Genomic DNA, 19,497 nt, shown 5'->3' with positions numbered 1-19,497 from the left:
CAACCATGTTAATGGATTCAGAAGAAATCCAGTCAAATTAAAAGAATGATATACAGGCATTCTTACCAATAAAAAGAAGAAAACCCTTTACCTTGATTAAGGTAAAAAGAGGGGGAAAAAATCAAGGTTTTAAAAAAATTTTATACCAGTGTCTTGAAACAAATTCTCAAGGGCTTTTCTGATTAGCCATTGATGCTGCACTTTGTCCCATTTGATTGACACTTTTGAACAATACTGGAAATGCTAATTATTCTGTGTTTTTCTTAGGAGATTTGCATACTGTGATTGGTTGAATAAAGGGCTTCACATTATTTGACTCAGAGTAGATGAAAACTTAATCTGTATACATGTGATTGAGTATTATTCTCTTTAAACTGGCCACTTACTCCAGTAATACCACTGATAAAGATAGACCTAATAGTTTTTGGATTGGATCCTGAGTGATATTGAATATTACATGTTGATCCTTTTATGGTAAATAAGATTTTTCAGAAATTTCCCTAGAGCCTTCAGAACTCTGGCAAATGAGATGAAAAATAAATCTAAGAAATATTTTGTGTACAAATCAAGATGTTATATAAAGTAATAAGGTTGGTTATCTTATGTGGACAGGTTTCATGTGTGAAAAGTTTTCTTTTTAACAGTTTCTAAAACATTTGGGGGAAATGGCAACATTATTGTAATGATATTTTAGCCTCTGAAAGTGGTTCCTTTGAAAGAAAAATACTCCATTAGATGTATACATTCTGTTCTGTTTAAAATGATCTTCTATTCTTATCATCGTAAATACAACTTATCCTGTAAACAATAAATGTTTTAATTGGTTTGGGACTATGTTTCTGTTGAAAATATATAGTGAAAATAACTGAATGCAATGCTCAGCAGGGTTTGTTAGCATTGAATGTGTTAGCAGTCAGATTTCTCTATTTGAATTTTCTTAATTGTTGAAGATTTTTCACCAGTTGAATATTTATGTAACTCCTGATTGGTAGTTGGCAGATTCCAATGTGGGGCCACATGTAAAATATAGAAAAGCTCATGTACATGACAGTTTTTTGCTGCAAGAAGCTACAACACTTCTCACCTCCTCCTTAACCCATTGGCACTGACACCATTGACTTGTTTTCCAGCGATGGCAAGCCGGCAAGTGGATATAGCAACTCAGGGCTGGTTCATTGGTCTAATGTGTGCTGTCGCTCTCCTGATCTTAATTTTGCTGATTGTTTGCTTCATCAGAAGAAACAAAGGTGGTAAATATCCAGGTAAGAAACAGAGATTGAAATTGTCCTCTAATGCTGTATGATAATCCGTGAAACTAAAAAGAGATCATGAGAGTCATCACGGAGACTACAATAAGTGTATCTTCCCAGAGCCATACATTCGGACTTTCTGTTCAGACACTTGCTGATCCCTTTGTATGTAATAGAAGCCTAAAAATTGCCAAGGATCAAAAGACAATTTTGGAGGAGCAAATGAATCTGTCCTCTGAAGATATTAGTGACTCTGCTTCCTTAGGCTTCACAGGAGTCACAGGTACTGAAATAGCATCTAAAACCAACAGGCAGTAGCAGAAGGAAAACATGAAGTTTTCTAAAGGAGGTAATGCATGAACTGGATTCTGATATGATGTGTAATAGTGCTTTCCCTATACGGTTAATGTTTTGTTCAGTTTAATAGATCCAGTGAATTTCTATTTTCTTTTTACCTGGCCATTTCCCTTTCAGTGACAGTGGGGAAAATCTACAAAAGAATAGATTTCCAAAGCAACTTGTACCCATGAATATAGTTAACAGATAGATTGGTAAAATAGGGAGAAATCTTAGAATCTTAAGACTTATTCTTCTATCAAGTGAGTAAGAAACTTGTGCCAAAATGCTTTCATGAGGTTAACTTTATCTGTTAACAAAATATTCTAGGTTATTCTAACCTGTTCTGTTTTTCTAGGTTCCCTCCAAGAGACTAATACATCAAAATATATGCATAGGGAGTTCCCTAGTGGCCTAGTGGTTAAGATTCTGGGCTTTCACTACCGTGGCTTACATTCAATCCCTGACTGGGGAGGTGGGGCCAATAAATAAATGGATGGCCACGTGATACATCTGGTTGCATATCATCTATGGCATATAGAATAATTTCCCCACTGCTATATGTCTCATAGAGTGTGCTCTTAAAGACTTTGAATAAGGAAACACAGGATCAGTAGATAATAATGTTTTTTGGTAATTTTTTAGTTAAAGAAAAGGAAGATGCCCACGCAGATCCTGAAATCCAGCCTATGAAGGAAGATGATGGCACTTTTGGAGAATACAGGTGAGCCCCCTGCTTCTTAGTCGCCCTTCATTCTCCCTGCCCTGCGCAGAGACCATACTCAGTCATGCCTAGAATGGGATTCAGCCAGGAACATGCTCTGCCTGGAATTGCTTATTTATTTCAAAAATTAGTCAAGAAACACTTCCGGGTATAAATGTTTACACATCCCTCACAGTTAAAGTAATCTCACTTTTGGTTAGGACTTGGCACTTTCACTGCCAGGACCTGGGTTTTATCCCTGGTCAGGGAACCATGTTCTCACCAGCTACATGCCATAGACCAAAAAAAAACCTACTTTTTCACTATAAATGTCCTTGTATTAATAGGTTTGGAGATGGAGCGTCTCCCACTCTGGCCTATTTTCCAGAAACCCTTGCTATAATTGATCAACATAGAAAAGCTCAAGTGTTACAATAAGAGTTAAAACAATAGTACCCTACAAACCTGCATTATAAAGCAAACTATCCCTGTCATTCTCCAAGCAGTGCTTTTGTAAAACTGATGGTACTCTTTTCATCTTGGATTAGAAGGGTTTTTTTTTTTACCAAAACAGGTTCCTGTACACCTTCCTATTAATCATAAAATGATGGCTAGGAGGGCTTCCCTGGTAACTCAGCTGGTAAAGAATCCTCCTGGAATGCAGGAGACCCCAGTTTGATTCCTGGGTTGGGAAGATTCCCTGGAGAAGGGATAGGCTACCCACTCCAGTATTCATGGGCTTCTCTGGTGACTGAGATGGTACAGAATCCGCCTGCAATGTGGGAGACCTGGGTTTGATCCCTGGGTTGGGACGATCCCCTGGAGAAGGGAATGGCTGCCCAAACCAGTATTCTTGCCTGGAGAATTCCATGGACAGAGAAGCCTGGCAGGCTACAGTCCATGGGGTCACAAAGAGTCGGACACAACTGAGCAACTTTGACTTCACTTCACTTCAATGACCACTTCAATGGTGGTTTTAGAAGCTCTTAATTATTAAGAAATATCACAGCCCTGGAGGCAGTGTGTTAATTCACAGGGTTTTGGTAAATAAAATGTTCTTAGCTTGGCTCCATCATTAAGGACAAATGTAATGTAACCTATGTGCTAAATAGTTTTTTTTAAAAACAAAAAGAAAGATTTCTTTAAACAAAGATTTTCTTGCCTAGGGGTATAGGTATTTAAGAGAGATAAATGATTGTTTTAGATATGTTTAAAAGCAGAAACAAAAGATATATTTATTCAGTTAAAACATTGGGATTTTGGTATTCCAAAAAGAATGTATCTATTAATCAAAAATGCTTTGACACCTTGTTCTTTCTTTCTGTAAGCCTCTTGATTATATAATCTTTTAAATATGCACTGGGCCAGTATTGAGGTTCTCTCTTGCCAGAAGAAAAGGCTTTTAGGTAAAATAAAATGTGTCACTATTTGTGACTGCCAGATGATATTTATAAATAAGATATGTGTATTCATTTTTACTTATCTCTAGAGCTCATTTTTGGTATGACCATGTCAACATCACGAGGGGCAAAATAAAGCCAAGGGTAAGAAATATGAGAACTGACTGAGAAAAACTATGTATTTTTTTTTTTTTTACAAAGTTGGATTCACACCAGTCTCCACACAGATGTAAGTGCTTTGCCTGTCTCAGCACCTCATCTTTCATTGTAATCTCCTTTCCAGAAGAGGTGACTATGATTTTTAAAACTCTTCAGAATTCTGGGTCTTAGGATACAGAAAAACATCTAGTGAGGGTTGTCTTGATGTCAGATGTTGACTACAAGGCTGAAAGGGTATGAAAACCTCATTCAGCATCCCCACTGGTCCATCCACAAAGTAATATTAATGCATTAAAGCAGCCTGCAGAGGGTCGCAGCCAAGGGCAGCCAGGCCTTAACACTGGATGAGTTGAAATCTTTGCTGATTTCATTCACTCTACTGCATATTTCTCCTGTAAAGTAAGAGAGTCCAGAATTACTAAACAACTTGTTATTTTTAGTGTTCCTATGACTAGAATTCTACCCAAGATATGTGTTGCTGCTGCTGCTGCTAAGTCGCTTCAGTCATGTCCAACTCTGTGTGACCCCATAGACGGCAGCCTACCAGGCTCCCCCGTCCCTGGGATTCTCTAGGCAAGAACACTGGAGTGGGTTGCCATTTCCTTCTCCAATGCATGAAAGCGAAAAGTGAAAGTGAAATCGCTCAGTCATGTCCGACTCTTAGCAACCCCATGGACTGCAGCCTATCAGGCGCCTCCGTCCATGGGATTTTCCGGCAAGAGTACTGGAGTGGGGTGCTATTGCCTTCTCCACCACTGTTTATTGTAATAAAGCCAAATTTTTGATATAGTCTGAAAAAGTTATGTATCTGCACAAACCAAAAACAAACTATTGCTCTCCATATATTCTTCACATGGTGATGGATTTCTGTCTACATTATCATGCCCAAATGAATCTGGCAACATACTGCTCACTCTGTGCATCTCAAATGTCAGCTTTCTCTTATAGTTATGTGAAACCATGATCGATTGTAGTAAGGCTTTCTCAGGGTCCCTCTTCTGCCTACTCCATTAAAACATGATTGAAATCTAGGTTGAATGTGAACTCATCTGGAATCAAGAGACTTAGTTTTGCTGTCAACTTAGCCCTTACCTTTGATTTCTTTAGATACGGCATTTAATCCAAGTGTCAGTTTGTTCCATCTCTAAAATAACAGAGTTGTTCAAGTATGAGATAATCTCTGAAGGTTTCTAGTTCTATGATTTCTGTGCTCCTTTATAAACCATCTACCAATGAGTTTTAATGTGATTTGGGGTTTCAGAGCAGAACATAGTGAGTATTTAGTTACTGGCCTCATTATCACTGTGTTTATATTTCTTTGGTCATGTTTTTTTGTCTTGGTGTTAATTCATATGTGGTATGTTTGTGAAGCATTTTCAAATAGCTGTTTTTAGCTAATGCCTTGAGTTTCTCAGAAGACAAAGACTTTCCCTTGGGTTTATTAAAAACAAACTCATTGGTTCATGTGTGAAGAAAAAATACTTGAAATTCTATAGATCTTCGAATTACCAAAGGAGATAAGGTTTTGACAGGTGTCTTAAACCTGAAACACAACTCAGCAATTTTTTTTCACTGAAGCTGAAAGTTCATAAGGACAATCCCACAAGTGAAATCACTTCCCAAAACACACAGCCACCCTTTGCTACCGATGTGGCTTTGTCTTATGACTTCCTGGCATGACCTGAGAATTTTTTTCCTTTGGTTTCTTTTCTACTGGGAGAAACTAAAAAACCTTTCATTCCTTAGATGTCACATGAATGAAAATGTATTCAACTGTTTATTATAGAATTTTAAATAATACACTTAAATGTCACAAGAGTGAAAATCATGAGTCCCTTGTCTACTTTGCACCTTCTAGAAGTTTTTGAGCTCTGTATTATTTATTGATTCTTATTCTTTTTCATTCTGAAAATAAATTAATATTCTATCCCACACAGACACACACAAAATCAGGACTATTGCCTAAATGTTAATGAATTCTGTTGATGGCTTGCTTATTCTCATGCTTGAGGATGAAGCCATTTCTATGTGATTGGCTCTGAGCCAGGGAGTATTTCATAGTGCAAAAAGGATGGAACTTCAATGGCCAAATTTGATGGGGTTTTGGTTTTTTTTTTGCATATGCTGTAACCTTGTACTCTCACTCCAACACTCATCCCCAAACAGTCATCCTCTGGTGGAAGCCTGCAGTTTTCTTTGTTTGTTTCTTTAATTATACAGATAGTAGGATCTGCATCCTTACTAACATATAGAAAAATCAGAGAAACAATGCAACCAACTGTGTAAGTGTTTTTTTGTTCTTTAGATCCATCCCTTTAAAAACCAGAATGAACATAGGTCATAAGCCATGTGACCATGGTATTTGATGGAGGCTCTTGGCAGGGAAGTCTTGTCATGTCAACATGACCCTGTTGCACACATGCTAACCCATGTTCGTGAGGCACGGATGATGTGCACATATATTGCATTTGATATATACTTTAGATTTATTCTGCTCAGAGACGTAAACTGATCATGAGCAATATAAACAGTGACAGACTTTTAGAGGGAGTGTTTGGTTTATGAACGTCAAAAATTATTGCAGTGTGATTTGACCTTGGTAGGGTGGTGACCACAGGAGAATCAGACCTAGTGATCACAGATGTATCCATCATTGCTGGGTTTTTACTTTGCAGGCATTCAATGGATACTTTCTGTGTGCACAGCTATTTTTAAAAAGTGAACTCTCTAAAATTGATTCTTTAGGGTAAGAGAAGGAAAGAATTGGTTCCAGTGCTTTGTCTGACATCATAAAATTGATGAAGAAAAAAAATGAAAAAAAAAGTTAAAGTTGGAATTTTAAAGAATTTCTAAAATGCACACTCTTTTATTGTTATTTTACAATGAATTCATTCAGCCAGTATTTATTGAGTGCCTACGGTATTCTAGGCTGTGGAGATTTTTAAAACCAATAGATTCTTATCTCACTAGTTAATGGTCGAGGGAGGGATGCAGGGAAGTAAAAGGACAATCTGGGCATAGTGTAAAGAGTGCGCTGGAAGGGAAGGGATACAGCCAAGGTGCCAAGGGAGCAGGGACAGGAAGCCAAAGCCAAGTTCATGGCCTTGAAGGAGGTGGCACAAGAAGTTGTCCCAGAGGGAGTAATGCAGGAGCTGAGTTTTGAAGGTTCCATTCCATTGCACAACTTATAGCCTTGAATAAAGATAATCATTATCCATGACTGATATGATTATATGTATCAAAAACATATTTTGTGGCTATATGTACTATTTTATGATGATTTTATTACTTTTTTGGGAACTTTTTCATCTTTGCCATTCCAGGCTAAGAATTAACATCTGATACCTCCTGTCCTTAAAAAATTCTCATAAAAACATGGATGGATTTTTTTAAGCTTTAAATACCACATAGGTAAATAAGGATATGATTTTTCAATGATCTTCTGTAGCTTCTAAATTCCTCTTGTTTGGGAAACTACCCTTTCATACTGAAACTTGACCAAGCAGCTTCCCTTGGCACAATGTCAAAAGCAGTTGACTTACTCTGTCATTAGAGAATTCATCTTTGAGTTGAAAAAAGGCAGGCATTCATTCAGAGCTTCATCACAGACTTGTCACCACCCATCTCATCTGAAAAGTTCTAAGTGTATGTGTTATACAAGGTATTTCCTAGGAAAAAGTCTCTCTGAGGCAGGGAGTCTGGAGTGGAGCCAAGAGGTGTGATGGCAGGTGGATGGGCACTCTCATTTGTTAGGTACTGTTCACATGCCAGGCGCTGTGCTGGTGCCTCATAAATAGTTTTCTCATTTAACCAGATTCTAATTCCTGAAGTAGGACATTATATCACATGTCTTTAAAAGATCTTGAGCTGCCTCTGAACAGCTTTTCCTGGAAAGAATCTGTGAGTAGAATATCCCGTTTCCTTACTTCATGTCTTTTGAGCACAGCCCATGTTGCTATAGATTCTCGCCCACTACAGCAGCCCACTCCAGTATTCTTGCCTGGAGATTCCCATGGATGGAGGAGCTAGTCCATGGGGTCACAAAGAGTCAGTCACGACTGAGCAACTAAGCACACACGTGTGGCCTTTAAACTGGAAAGGATGTTTCTGGGGAGCCCCTTACTGGCTGGCCGTTATTCATAACTGATGCGATTATGTGTGTAAAAATCCAAATAAATCTGTAGGAAGATATTAGAGTTCATAAGAGAGTTCAGTAATGCTGCCTAAAAAAAAATAATGTAAAAGTCAATTATATTTCTTGCTACCAGGAAATAGTTGGAAAATAGGAGTTTAAAAGTTGTCCCAGTTATGATAGCATGATTCATTTTGATATATGGCAGAAACCAACATAACATTGTAAAGCAATTATCCTCCAATTAAAAATAAATAATTTTTTTAATGAAAAAAAAATGTTGCTACAAAAAAAAATTGTCCAATGTGTGTGTGTGTTAGCAACTCAGTCCTGTCTGACTCTTTGTGACCCCATGGACTGTAGCCTGCCAGGCTCCTCTGTCCGTAGAATTCTCCAGGTAAGAGTACTGCAGTGAGTAGCCATTCCCTTCTCCAGGGAATCTTCCCAACCCAGAGATCAAACGAGAGTCTTCTGCATTGCAGGTGGATTCTTTACCATCTGAGCCAGCAGTGAAGCCCAGATTTTCCAATAGGATAATGTCAAAAATTTTTTGATGTAGGAATAAAACCAACAAAAAGATCTTCCTGTATTTCCATTTCAGGGTCTGATATTCTATTCCACTCAGAAGTTTGTCTATCTCTGCACCAAAACTAAACTGTCTTAATATAGTAGCTTGGGGTGAGTCTTGATAGCTAGTGGGTCAAGTCCTCCAACTTTGTGATTCTTCCTCAAGAAATTTTAAATATTCTTGACTCTTTTCATGTTCTTATATATCTTAGAATCAGCTTGCCAAGATCCATATAAAAGCCTGCTGTGTTTTTACTGGAAATAAACTGAATCTAAAAAGCAACGTAAAGAAAGTTAACACAGTTACCAGAGGTCTTCCTATTCATGGTTATGATATATCTCTCCATTTATTTACCTCTTATTCAATAGCTTTGAATGCAGGTTTCATTTTCTTCATGGGACTCTTACACGTATTTTTATTGGATTTGTTCTTATCTACTTTATATTTTTGTGGTATCCTAAATGGAATTATTTTTAAATTTTCATTTTCCAATTGTTTGTAAGTACTTAGATCAAACTTACTTTTATGCTAATATGATACTAAGCAATGTTACTAAGCTCTCTTTTTATTCTAATGTTTGCCTATAGGTTCTTTCCAATTTTTTATGTATGTAATCGTACTATTTATGAATAATGATGGTTCTCTTCTTCTTAATATATATGACTTCTATTTCTTTTTCTCATCATGTCACTTAGTATTTTCCAATTCAGTTTTTATTAGAATTGTTATTTCTGATGTTAAACAAGAAACTTTCAACATTCACCATCAAGGATGACATTAACTCAGGGTTTCTTATAGACACATTTAAGAAAGACACTTCTGTCCCTAGTATATTAAAGTTTTATTGTGAATGAAACTTTTTTCCTAAATCTTTTCTTCAGATTTTACCTTTATGGTAAAGTTTTACCATAAAACTTTTTTTTCTAAATCTACTGGGATAATCATAAATTTTTTTCTTTTGCAAAAATGGTGAATTACATGAATTGGTGTTTTTTTTTTTTTGTTTTTTATTGTTCTTTTTATTAAATTTAACTTTACAATATTGTATTGGTTTTGCCATATATCAAAATGAATCTGCCACAGGTATACATGTGTTCCCCATCCTGAACCCTCCTCCCTCCTCCCTCCCCATACCATCCCTCTGGGTCATCCCAGTGCACCAGCCCCAAGCATCCAGTATCATGCATTGAACCTGGACTGGTGACTCATTTCATATATGATATTATACATATTTCAATGCCATTCTCCCAAATCATCCCACCCTCTCCCTCTCCCACAGAGTCCAAAAGACTGTTCTATACATCATGTTTTAATGCTACAATAAGCTTGCATTCTTGGGATAAACCCAACCTGGTCATGCTATATTCTCTTTTTAGCCAATTGCTAAATTCTATTTGCTCATGATTTCTTTGAGATTTTTCTCATCTATGTTCCTAAGTGAAATTAGCCTGTAATGTTACTTTTACTTTCTCAAATTGTTCTTGTTGGTTTTAGATATCAGTGTTATATAATGTTATACTATCTCACAAAATGAATGGTTCCTCTGACATGTCAAATTTGAACATGTCCAAAACTGGACCACCAGTCTTCTAGCCCAAACATGCTGCATTCCAGAGTAAGGGTAATTCCATCCTTCATGCTACTCAAACCAGAAATGTTGGTGTTGTCTTTTTCTCTGTTTCTTCCATATCTAACCCATCAGGAAGTCCTATTGGTGCAGTCTTCAGAATACGTCTGTAATACCACTTTGTACCAGCCCAGTGTTCCACTCTGTCCCGAGTCACAGTCCTCTCACTCTTGAATTATCACAGTAATCTCCCTGGCCCCCTGGAGCAGGAGTCGGCTAACTTTCTGTAAAAGGTCCAACGATAAGTATTTTAGACTTAACAAGTTGCATGGTTCCTGTTGCAACTCTACAATTCTGTTGTAGTACTGAAGCAGCTATAAACAATACGTAATAAATGAGCACAGCCCAATTTTGGTGTAGTTCACCAACCCCTCCCTCTAGGGTAGGCTATTTGCAATACTGATGACAGTAATCCTTTAAAAATGTAAATCATATCAGGTCACTCATCCATTGAATTCCCTCCATTGACTTCCTGTCTCAGTGAGACAGATCCTTACATGACCTGATCTATCACCTCTTTAATCTCAGTCTCTCTCTTCCCTCTCTTCCCCTCTCCCCCTCTCCCACCCCAAGCTGCTTTTCCATTCCTAGAACAGGCTTGCCCTCCTACAGGGCATCTGAACTATTTACCCGTCATAATGGCTCTCCCTCCAGCTGTCTACCTGACTAACTCAACTCTTTTTAAGTCTTTGATCAGATATCACTTCTTAACAAGGCCGTCTCTGGAAATCCTACTTGAATGTCAACTTTCCACCCCCTCCCCTGACACCCTCCATTCTCTTTACTCACCTCTGTATTTTCCATAGAACTAATCACCTTCTGACACACTCTGTGACTAATTTTTGAAATATGTTGATTGTCTGTATTTTCCCCTTCAAAAAGTAAACTTAGTGAAGGTTTTAGTCTGTTTTGTTTATTGCTATATCTCCAGTGACTCAAACCTGTCGTAGAGTAGGCACTAAATGAACATTTATTAGATGTATGGTGGGTGGGTGGATAGATAGATGGGTGAATGGATGAATCAAAGAAATGTCATAGACTAGAATTTCCTGGAGTGTACACCTTGGAACATTAGTTCTCTAAAGCAGAATAATATTAATAGTTGGGATCAAGGTAACAAAATTCTGCTCATCATTAAATTCTTCAGTGGAATTTTCTCACCAAGTTATGGGCAATAACTCACAGGAAGTATTCAAGCACAGCTTAGAAGCTAATGATTAAATTCCAAAAATGTGCAAGTCATTCTTGTACCAGGTTGGAGACTGGCTGCTATGTCCCCTGACATTTCCCAGACACAGGCCATTACAAAATTCTGTGATTCCTCCCTGGTTATTTACTAACAACAGTGATAATATCATTTATTCAGTTTGTGACAAGCACTTGTGTGTTGCTAACACAGGTAATTTTCAATAGCATATATCAATGTCATGTAAAGCCAATACTATTTTCCAGTCTTGAAATTTTCTTCTTGGCGAAAAACTGGAGACCCTAGTAGGAATTAGTGGCCAGAATATCCATATACCATGAAATATTTGTATCTTGGCTAGAAAGAAGTTATTTTTCAAAGGAAAGGGAATAGTAAAGTCCTAGCACAAGTTGCTAGGTGAAATATTACAGCTCAGGGGCCTCTCTTTTACATGAAATCTTTCAAATTTTTTTAAACTAATGTTTATGTTTCCCATTTTTGTTCTTTGAAAGAATACAAAATATGTCATTGCTTTTTTTTCCTTTTTATTTTTAAACCAAATATTACCTGTTAAGGACTAGGTCAGCATGCATACCTAGTTATATGACCATTTGAGTGAATGCTCTTAAATATAGTAACTACTCTTCTACTTCCAGATGTTATACTTAGGGGTTTAACAGAGACATAAGCAGATATATAGAGAGTCCTACACATGTGTATTAAGTTGCACTCCTCAGATTACCATCTGATATGGATCAGCTGCATAACACACTGGGGAGAAGGGAATAGGAGGGTAAAGAAGAGGGCAGGAGATACTGGCTTTTACATTTGGGCATGACTCACACTTGTCAGAATATATTAACACACTACTAATAGTACAGATGTAATGCCCTGAAGTTAAATTATGTTTCTTTCCAAATTAATAAATCTTTACCCATTAACTAATCAAAAATAATACTGTATGCAATCAGTATAAGGATTTTGCTTTTTTTCTTAGGCTATTTTCATTTGTTTCTTCTGCATCCCTTTAATGGAATGTGTAGGTCTCTTGAAAGGTAAGGTTCAAGTTTACAAGTCTGGCCTGCACTCAATAACACAATGATTTGAGATGCAGGATTTTGCTTCTTGCTCAGAAAAACAAAAATCCATATTTCACACTTATCATTCTCCATTCATATCCAAAGAATCAGAGATATTATGCAGTTTAACATACTAACTTCTCTACCATAAACTTTTACACCCTTCTGAATTCTAGTAAAATAGTGATGATTTTCAACTTTTTTCAATTATTCTTTTGGTAATGCTTGTGACAATTTCTGAGTTGCTTCCAAATCAGGGGCCAGAATCTGTCATTGATATTGACATCACCCTGTGAAGCCATCCACCTGTCGAAGACTTCATGATTAAACCATTTCTGCACTCTACTTTCATTCCAACCACATTCCGGTCATTGAAGGCCACCTGGCGATTAGATTGGGCTAGAGAAGCTCAGGGCGCCAAATGCTTCCTCATAATTTGCATGCCTGATCTTTGAGAACCAAGCATTTTACCTAAGGGCCCATCTCCACGAACATGTTTTATCTTTCTTTTTCCAGTGATGCGGAAGACCACAAGCCTTTAAAAAAAGGCAGTCGAACACCTTCAGACAGGACTGTGAAAAAGGAAGATAGCGATGATAGCCTAGTTGACTATGGAGAGGGAGTGAATGGCCAGTTCAATGAGGACGGCTCCTTTATCGGACAGTACAGTGGTAAGAAAGAGAAAGAACCAGCTGAAGGAAACGAAAGCTCAGAGGCACCATCTCCTGTCAACGCCATGAATTCATTTGTCTGATTTGTGAGCTCTTTGCCAGTATCCAACTTTTCTCAAATGTTTATCTTAATAAGCACTTGTCTGTCCACCTTCTCATACTATGAACATAGAGGCAGAAAGTCTATGTGCTGCTGGGTGTTCATATGATGAGAACTGTCAAAGCAAGAACGTAACTCAGTCAAATGATATCTTAATGTGAACTGCAGTGCAAAGTGCATACTTTTTCATTCAACATAGGTCATCTTGATTTCCTAAGAACTGATAAAAAAAAAATGATACAACGTCATCAACAGATCACCTTCTACCCACTTTGGGATACAGTTCAATAGGTTGCATGAAAAATGCTACACCTTTAAAGGATATACCTGTGTATGTTAATCAAACATGGGTTGATACTTTGTTTGATACTCTCCTCCACTGAACCCCTAAGTAGGAATTCCGTTTTCATTGTCAAGAGTGTTACTGTAGTATTCTCTAGAACTTCAATGTCTTTGTGGACATTGTCGTGAAATTGGTGACTCTATGTCTAGCTGTCGTTAGTCTTTTTGGGAGACTGTAAGGAACCATATGTACAATATATACTTGCTAAATGAGTTAATTATGACATGTACATTTGCTGATGCTTACTGAGACTCTCTTACCTGCTCTTTGCTCCTCTTACTCCATTGACCTCTTAATCATCAAGGTATTATATTGGTACAGTGTTCTACTTTTTACATCCTCTCTCCATTCTGGTCTGTGATTTTTAGGCATAAACGATGTGTATCGCAATGCATTTTGGCACTTGTGCCAGACCAAGAGAATCTCAAACAGATCACTCCAATTAAATTTCCAAAATTATTCCAGAAAGCACAGGGCAAGACATATGCAGTGCCTTCAGATGATAAGCATTCCACAACATACTGCCTTCTATATCATTTGGTACAGTCAACTCGGAGTCCTAGATTATTGTCATTGTCTAAAAGTCACTTGGAAAAGGCAGAGTTCATGAAGATGGCAATGTTGGGGTATAAAAAGGAACTGTGACAGTAAAATGAAGACAATTTATTTTAAGGAGCATTTTCCCCCATATGTCTAAAAAGAAAAGTTTTATCACCAACTGGAGCATATGATGATTTTATGGTCTCTTATGGTTTCTATTAAAACAAGTCACATTCAGTAAGAAAGATGGGAACTTGGTAGAAAATTTTTTTTAAGTTATTTCAAAAAAAAAGCACATAAAGCAAAGCAACAGGAATATATTTTTCTCTAAGTCATTACCTATGTGGCAGCTTTTGAAACTCTGCAGCATTAAACAGTGTGTATGCAAATTACATGGATGCCTTGCAGAATCTAAGAAAACTGATAAGTGCTAACAAGGCCAACAGTCAAAGGGATTACATCTGTGGTTTTGAAAATAAGCATATATATTCTACCAGCTTCATAAATAATATCTATCAAATGGTTTCCTTCCACATATGAAATTCTATAACAACCTATGGTTGAAGGAATGCTCAGTTTCATTTGCCAATAAATTGGTTTCTCATAACTTGCATCAAGTTTAATTTTAAGTAAAGCTTTTTATATGTAGATATTTTGTTGAATTTGTACATACGCTTAGAGTGTAGATGCTATATGCTTAGGGGTGTTACATACAAATAAACATGCCAACAATGTTTATGTTGTACTGTATAAAATGTTAGCTAATTAATACAGTGCGTGGGATTGGAAAGCATTTACTTAAATGCCTTCTGGGGTTTTATTTTCTCTTTTTGCTGTGAAACTGAAAGAGTGAACTATTTTCCATACAGACAGCAGGTTTCTAGAAGAAATTTTCAGAGCTTTGCTGAAGCACAGTTTGAAGTAATCCCAGGTAAAGATGGCTCTACATAGTTTAATGTCTCTAGTCTTCACTTTTCACAGATCAGCCTTTCTTGTGGAAATCCAGAAAGACCAGACAGGCTTGCCTTGGCATCAGAGAGCACAGAGATAAGTTACTTCAAATTTACCAATGTATGGGGGTGGGGTAGGGGAGACAAGAACAGTATAGTTTTTCCTCTTCCACAATGGCAGATGCTAAATTTATCTGTGCATGAAGGGGTTATTTCTGTACTAGTGCAACAGAGTTTGTATTAAAAGTTAAATGTGGTTTTAAAAGTCCTTCTGTCTCTTGTAATATATCATGTTCCTAGTGGAATATGAATGTCCGAGTAATGGTATATTTAACAGTGCAGGCAGATGTGACTGGATTTCCATCAAAAAAGTAACTGTTAAAAAGTCATGATCTCTTTGTGATTCTTCTTCAAACCTAGAGTTCCTAATGTTTTGTTTTATTTTATTTATTGGCTGCATCACATTGCTTGAAGGACCTTAGTTCCCTGACCAGGGATGAAACCTTGGCCCCCGGCAGTGGAAACTCGGAGTCCTAACCACTGGACAAACAGGGAATTCCCCCTAATGTGTTTTTTTTCCCCCCTAATGTTTTAAAATATAATACAGAGTTTGATTTTTGCTTTTAAAAGGCAGAGAAAAAGTTAAATGAAAAGCTAAACAATATGAAAAAGAGCTAATAAAAGAGGGGCATATCAAACATTGTAATGCAAAGCAGGAATAGATATTAACCAGCCTTTGGAGAAACAGTCTGAGAAGTTAGATGCTGCTTCCTTTCCTGAAGCCCGATCACCACGAGCTGTTCCCTGTTGTCATCCTTTCTTCTACCTGCCTGGACATCCGCCATCTCCAGCTATGGCAACTGGATTCCTTAACTTTTCCTGTTTGATGAAACAGCTTGAGTGTGAACAAGTAGCACTGACGGATGTGTCATCCACCCCCTTCTCAGCAGCCCAGTTCTTCTTGAGTCTCATAACTGTCCAGCTCTGCAAATAGCCAAGACCTGGCTTGTTCCTCCATTTGCCCTTGGTCCCAGCTTTCTACCCGTAAGACCTTGTGCTGGCACAGAGCTCCCCCTCCCTACACAGTTACTTGGATACCAATGTGATACATGCGTCAACTGAATGATGCTAATAGACCCTATGTAGACCTTAGTCCTTCTACCATGGAGAGCATTCACTTTTGAGCAGCAAGTCAGGGTCTCCAGTCTATACCATGGGCCAGATTCAGTCGACGTCCTCGGACCACATCATCAGTCACAGGTCAGTTTAGCAACACAGCCTGGCCAGCTGTAAGCCTGACCACAAAAAGCACTGGTTTGCTGATGCCTTCTTGTTCAGATGGTTTATAATGGCCCTGCTTTACTTTTTTGTCCTCTCTCTTTTTTTTTTTTGTAAATTTAAATTTTATTGAAGACCTAAGATGTGAAAATTTAAAAAAAATGTAATTAGTATTTCTGTAATTTAAAGTATAATGATGAATTTTACTTTTGTAATTTAAGTAATTTCAGCAAGTCTTTTTTTAATTGTTCAGTTCTTTAAGATCTATGTTTATAAATTGACTTCACAAGTTGGAGAAGACATTAGATAATTGATATAACCCTGTGTAACCTGGTTTACTTTTAATGTCTGATAAAATAATTGGAAATAGCTTGTGGAGGCAAAGGAAAGAAATGTGAAGAACTGAGACTTCTCACCCCAACTAAGCATCTCTCTCCTGCTCATGAGATTTTTCTACAAATTGCCACCAGAGGGCTCCCGTACCTTATTCAATGGAAAACAGAACAAAAAACTGGGAAAACAAAGCCTCTGGAGAAATAGTGCCAAGGACCTTTGATAATCAGACTGGATCTGATCATGCAGAAAATGATTGCCTGCTGAAACTGGGAGAAGCGGAGTTGGCAGCTTTCTCTGAGGAGTTCACAACCTCCAGGGCGTGCATCTGTGTCACCATGAGCCTCATCAGTATCTGCTTCCTTGTATGGTGGCCGGGTGGCTGGTGGCCCATCAGCAGAGCGAAAGGAGGAGGAGTCAGCCTCCTGGCTCCCTCCAGACAACCTCACCTGCAAGCTGGTGGTTGTGAAGGAGGGGCAGGATCCTAAAACGGTCCCTCCCCTTTCTCCCCATCATGCCATCTTGTCTGCCACAAGTGGTTTGATATTCTGTGGCTGGTTAACACAGTAAGCACAGTTTAAGCAGAGACAGCTTTTCTTGTTCACTTTAGAAAAAGCAGGAGAGGGAAAGAATACTCCCAGGGTATTTATATTAAAGAAGCAAACTGAGGTATAAATGCTGCAAGGGGAAGGCACGGGGTCCAGGAGAGCAAGTGATGGAGGAGACTGAGCTGTGCAGGGTGGTCAGGAGGCTTCCCTGAGAAGCTGGGAGCTGGGGGACAGTGGGACCCAGGAGGAGAAGGCAGGATAAAGCCACTGCCCGGGAGGGGCCCTGCGTCAGGAGCAGATGCCCGGGCCAGAGCATACTGGGCCCTGAGCACCAAAGGGTAGGTTTTTGAATTTAGTCAAGGTGCAGTGGAAAGTGAGGAGTAATTAAAAAGGTTAAAGAAAAGGGTTATATGACCAGATCTGTTTGTGAATGAGGTGGAATTCTTAGGATTTAGTGTCGAGAATGGGCTGGAAAGGAGCCAGGAAGGTTGATAAGAAGCCACTTGGAAGCTTCGCAGTTGTTTAGATAAGAGATGATAGAGGTTGAATCCAGATCATATCACTGGAGATGGATAGAAGTGGGTGGATTCTAAAGATATTTAGGAAGGAAGTTAATGGGAGTGATAGATCAGATATGGGAGGATGATGGAAAGGGAGAGATCCAAGATGGTGCTTAGATTCCTGACTTGTCTAACCAGACGGTATATTCCTTTTTATTTCTATAGCCTTCAAACCTCTCCAGTCTCACTCAATGTGTTCTGGAGACACTGTCTTGCTTCAGCTGTAGCTATTTAGCTATTATCTCAGCGAGTGACTCAACAAACTTCTTTTTAATCAACAAACTTTGTGCCTGTCTTTGTGCGCTTGAGTAGGAGCAGACAGCCTGCACGCTGGACTCACTTGGGGAGCACTGAAAGTCCTCATGCCTGCCCACTCACTCCACTGTGTCTCTGTTCTAATTGTCTGAGACATAGCCTGGCATCAGAATTTTTCAAAGCTCCCCAGATGATTCTAATGTACAGACAAGACTGAAACCGGCCTCAAGAAACATGTTTCTAAAACTCTTGTATGTGCATTTAAAGTATTTAATGAACAGTGTTTTGAATACATTTCTTCGTACAGGTTGATCTCAAATTATCTTGTATTTGTCCCAGTAAAAAACAACGATAACATATCTAGGGAAAATGGACTCTGCATCATTGGTGGGATTATAAAATGGTACTTTGAAACACAGTTTTGCCGTTTCTTAAAATGTTAAATATAAATTTACCTTATGACCCAGACATTCCACTCCTGGTATGTACTGAAAAAGAAATGGAAAAATATGTCTATGCAAAGACTTGTATACAGATATTCAAAGAAGCATTCATCATAATAGCCAAACAACAACCCAGATGTCCGGGAACTAAGGAATGCGTAAAGACAATGTGGTCTTTCCATGCGATTAAACAATGAATCCATACAATTAAATAAGACACTATTTAGTAGTTTTTTAAAAGTACTAATACCTACTGCAACATAGAGGACCAAGGGTAGCATTATGTTAAATTAAAAAGCCAGACACAAAAGACCACATACTGCATGATTCCATTTATTTGAAATGTCCAAAAAAGCAAGTCTATAAAGACAAAGTAGGTTGTCTGGGAATGGGAACAGGGATTACTGTACATTGGCCGGAGAGATTTTTCTAGAGTGATGTAAATGTTCTAAATCTAGACCAGTGCTGACAATGGCACAACTGATAAATTTACTAAAAATCACTGAATTGTATACCTAAGTGAATCTGTGGAATGTAAGTTATACCTCAATAAAGCTGTAAGACAAACCATCCTAAGCTTATGTGTGTCTGAGAGTGATCAGGGCTGTGTGTAAATGAGCCTTGTGATGAGTACAGCACCACAGGATGGGTCACTCCCCCTCCCCGTCCTCCTGATTTTTTCAGGAGACCCCACAAGATCAGTGGTTCTCCAAGTATGGTCCCTGGAACAACAGCATCAGCAGTCCTGGAGAGCAGTGCAAATTCTGGACCCACCCCAGATCTACTGAATCAGTTCTGGGAGTGGAGACCAGCATCTGTGTTTTCACAGCACTCTAGGCGATTCTGGTACATCCTAACATGTGGGCAGCGCTGGAGTCAACCTCCACTCCAATCTCTCCTCTCTCCTGCCTGTAAGCATAGAAAGGATTTACCTTCTGAGATGAAAAGAAGAAACTTGGCTCTTTTCATAACAGCAAAAAAAAGTTGAAATAATGAAGTGTTCATCATCAGGTAATAGAGGAAACAATTCTGTTGT

General features: G+C 38.3%; 1 protein-coding gene across 7 annotated transcripts in view; it reads left to right on the top strand.

Moving 5' to 3' along the window:
- The window catches only part of NRCAM (neuronal cell adhesion molecule), a 316,273-nt gene extending 297,245 nt beyond the window's left edge, over positions 1 to 19,028 (top strand). For 6 of the 7 annotated variants that reach the window (XM_010841482.1, XM_010841481.1, XM_010841486.1 and 3 more), the window contains 3 exons: positions 1,131 to 1,262; positions 2,232 to 2,310; positions 12,957 to 19,028. In XM_010841482.1, the coding sequence (XP_010839784.1) occupies positions 1,131 to 1,262; positions 2,232 to 2,310; positions 12,957 to 13,194 (449 nt within the window). In that variant the 3' untranslated portion in view covers positions 13,195 to 19,028. Of the gene's footprint in view, positions 1 to 1,130; positions 1,263 to 2,231; positions 2,311 to 12,404; positions 12,417 to 12,956 lie in introns of all 7 variants that reach the window. The other variant, XM_010841484.1, reaches the window with a different exon arrangement.
- The last annotated feature ends 469 nt before the right edge of the window (positions 19,029 to 19,497 follow it).

The sequence above is a fragment of the Bison bison genome, unplaced genomic scaffold (assembly GCF_000754665.1).
Source record: "Bison bison bison isolate TAMUID 2011002044 unplaced genomic scaffold, Bison_UMD1.0 scf7180017864162, whole genome shotgun sequence".
In the NCBI taxonomy this organism is placed as follows: domain Eukaryota; kingdom Metazoa; phylum Chordata; class Mammalia; order Artiodactyla; family Bovidae; genus Bison; species Bison bison.
The sequence above is the reverse complement of the archived record's forward strand: the minus strand, read 5'-3'. Positions and strand labels throughout refer to the sequence as shown.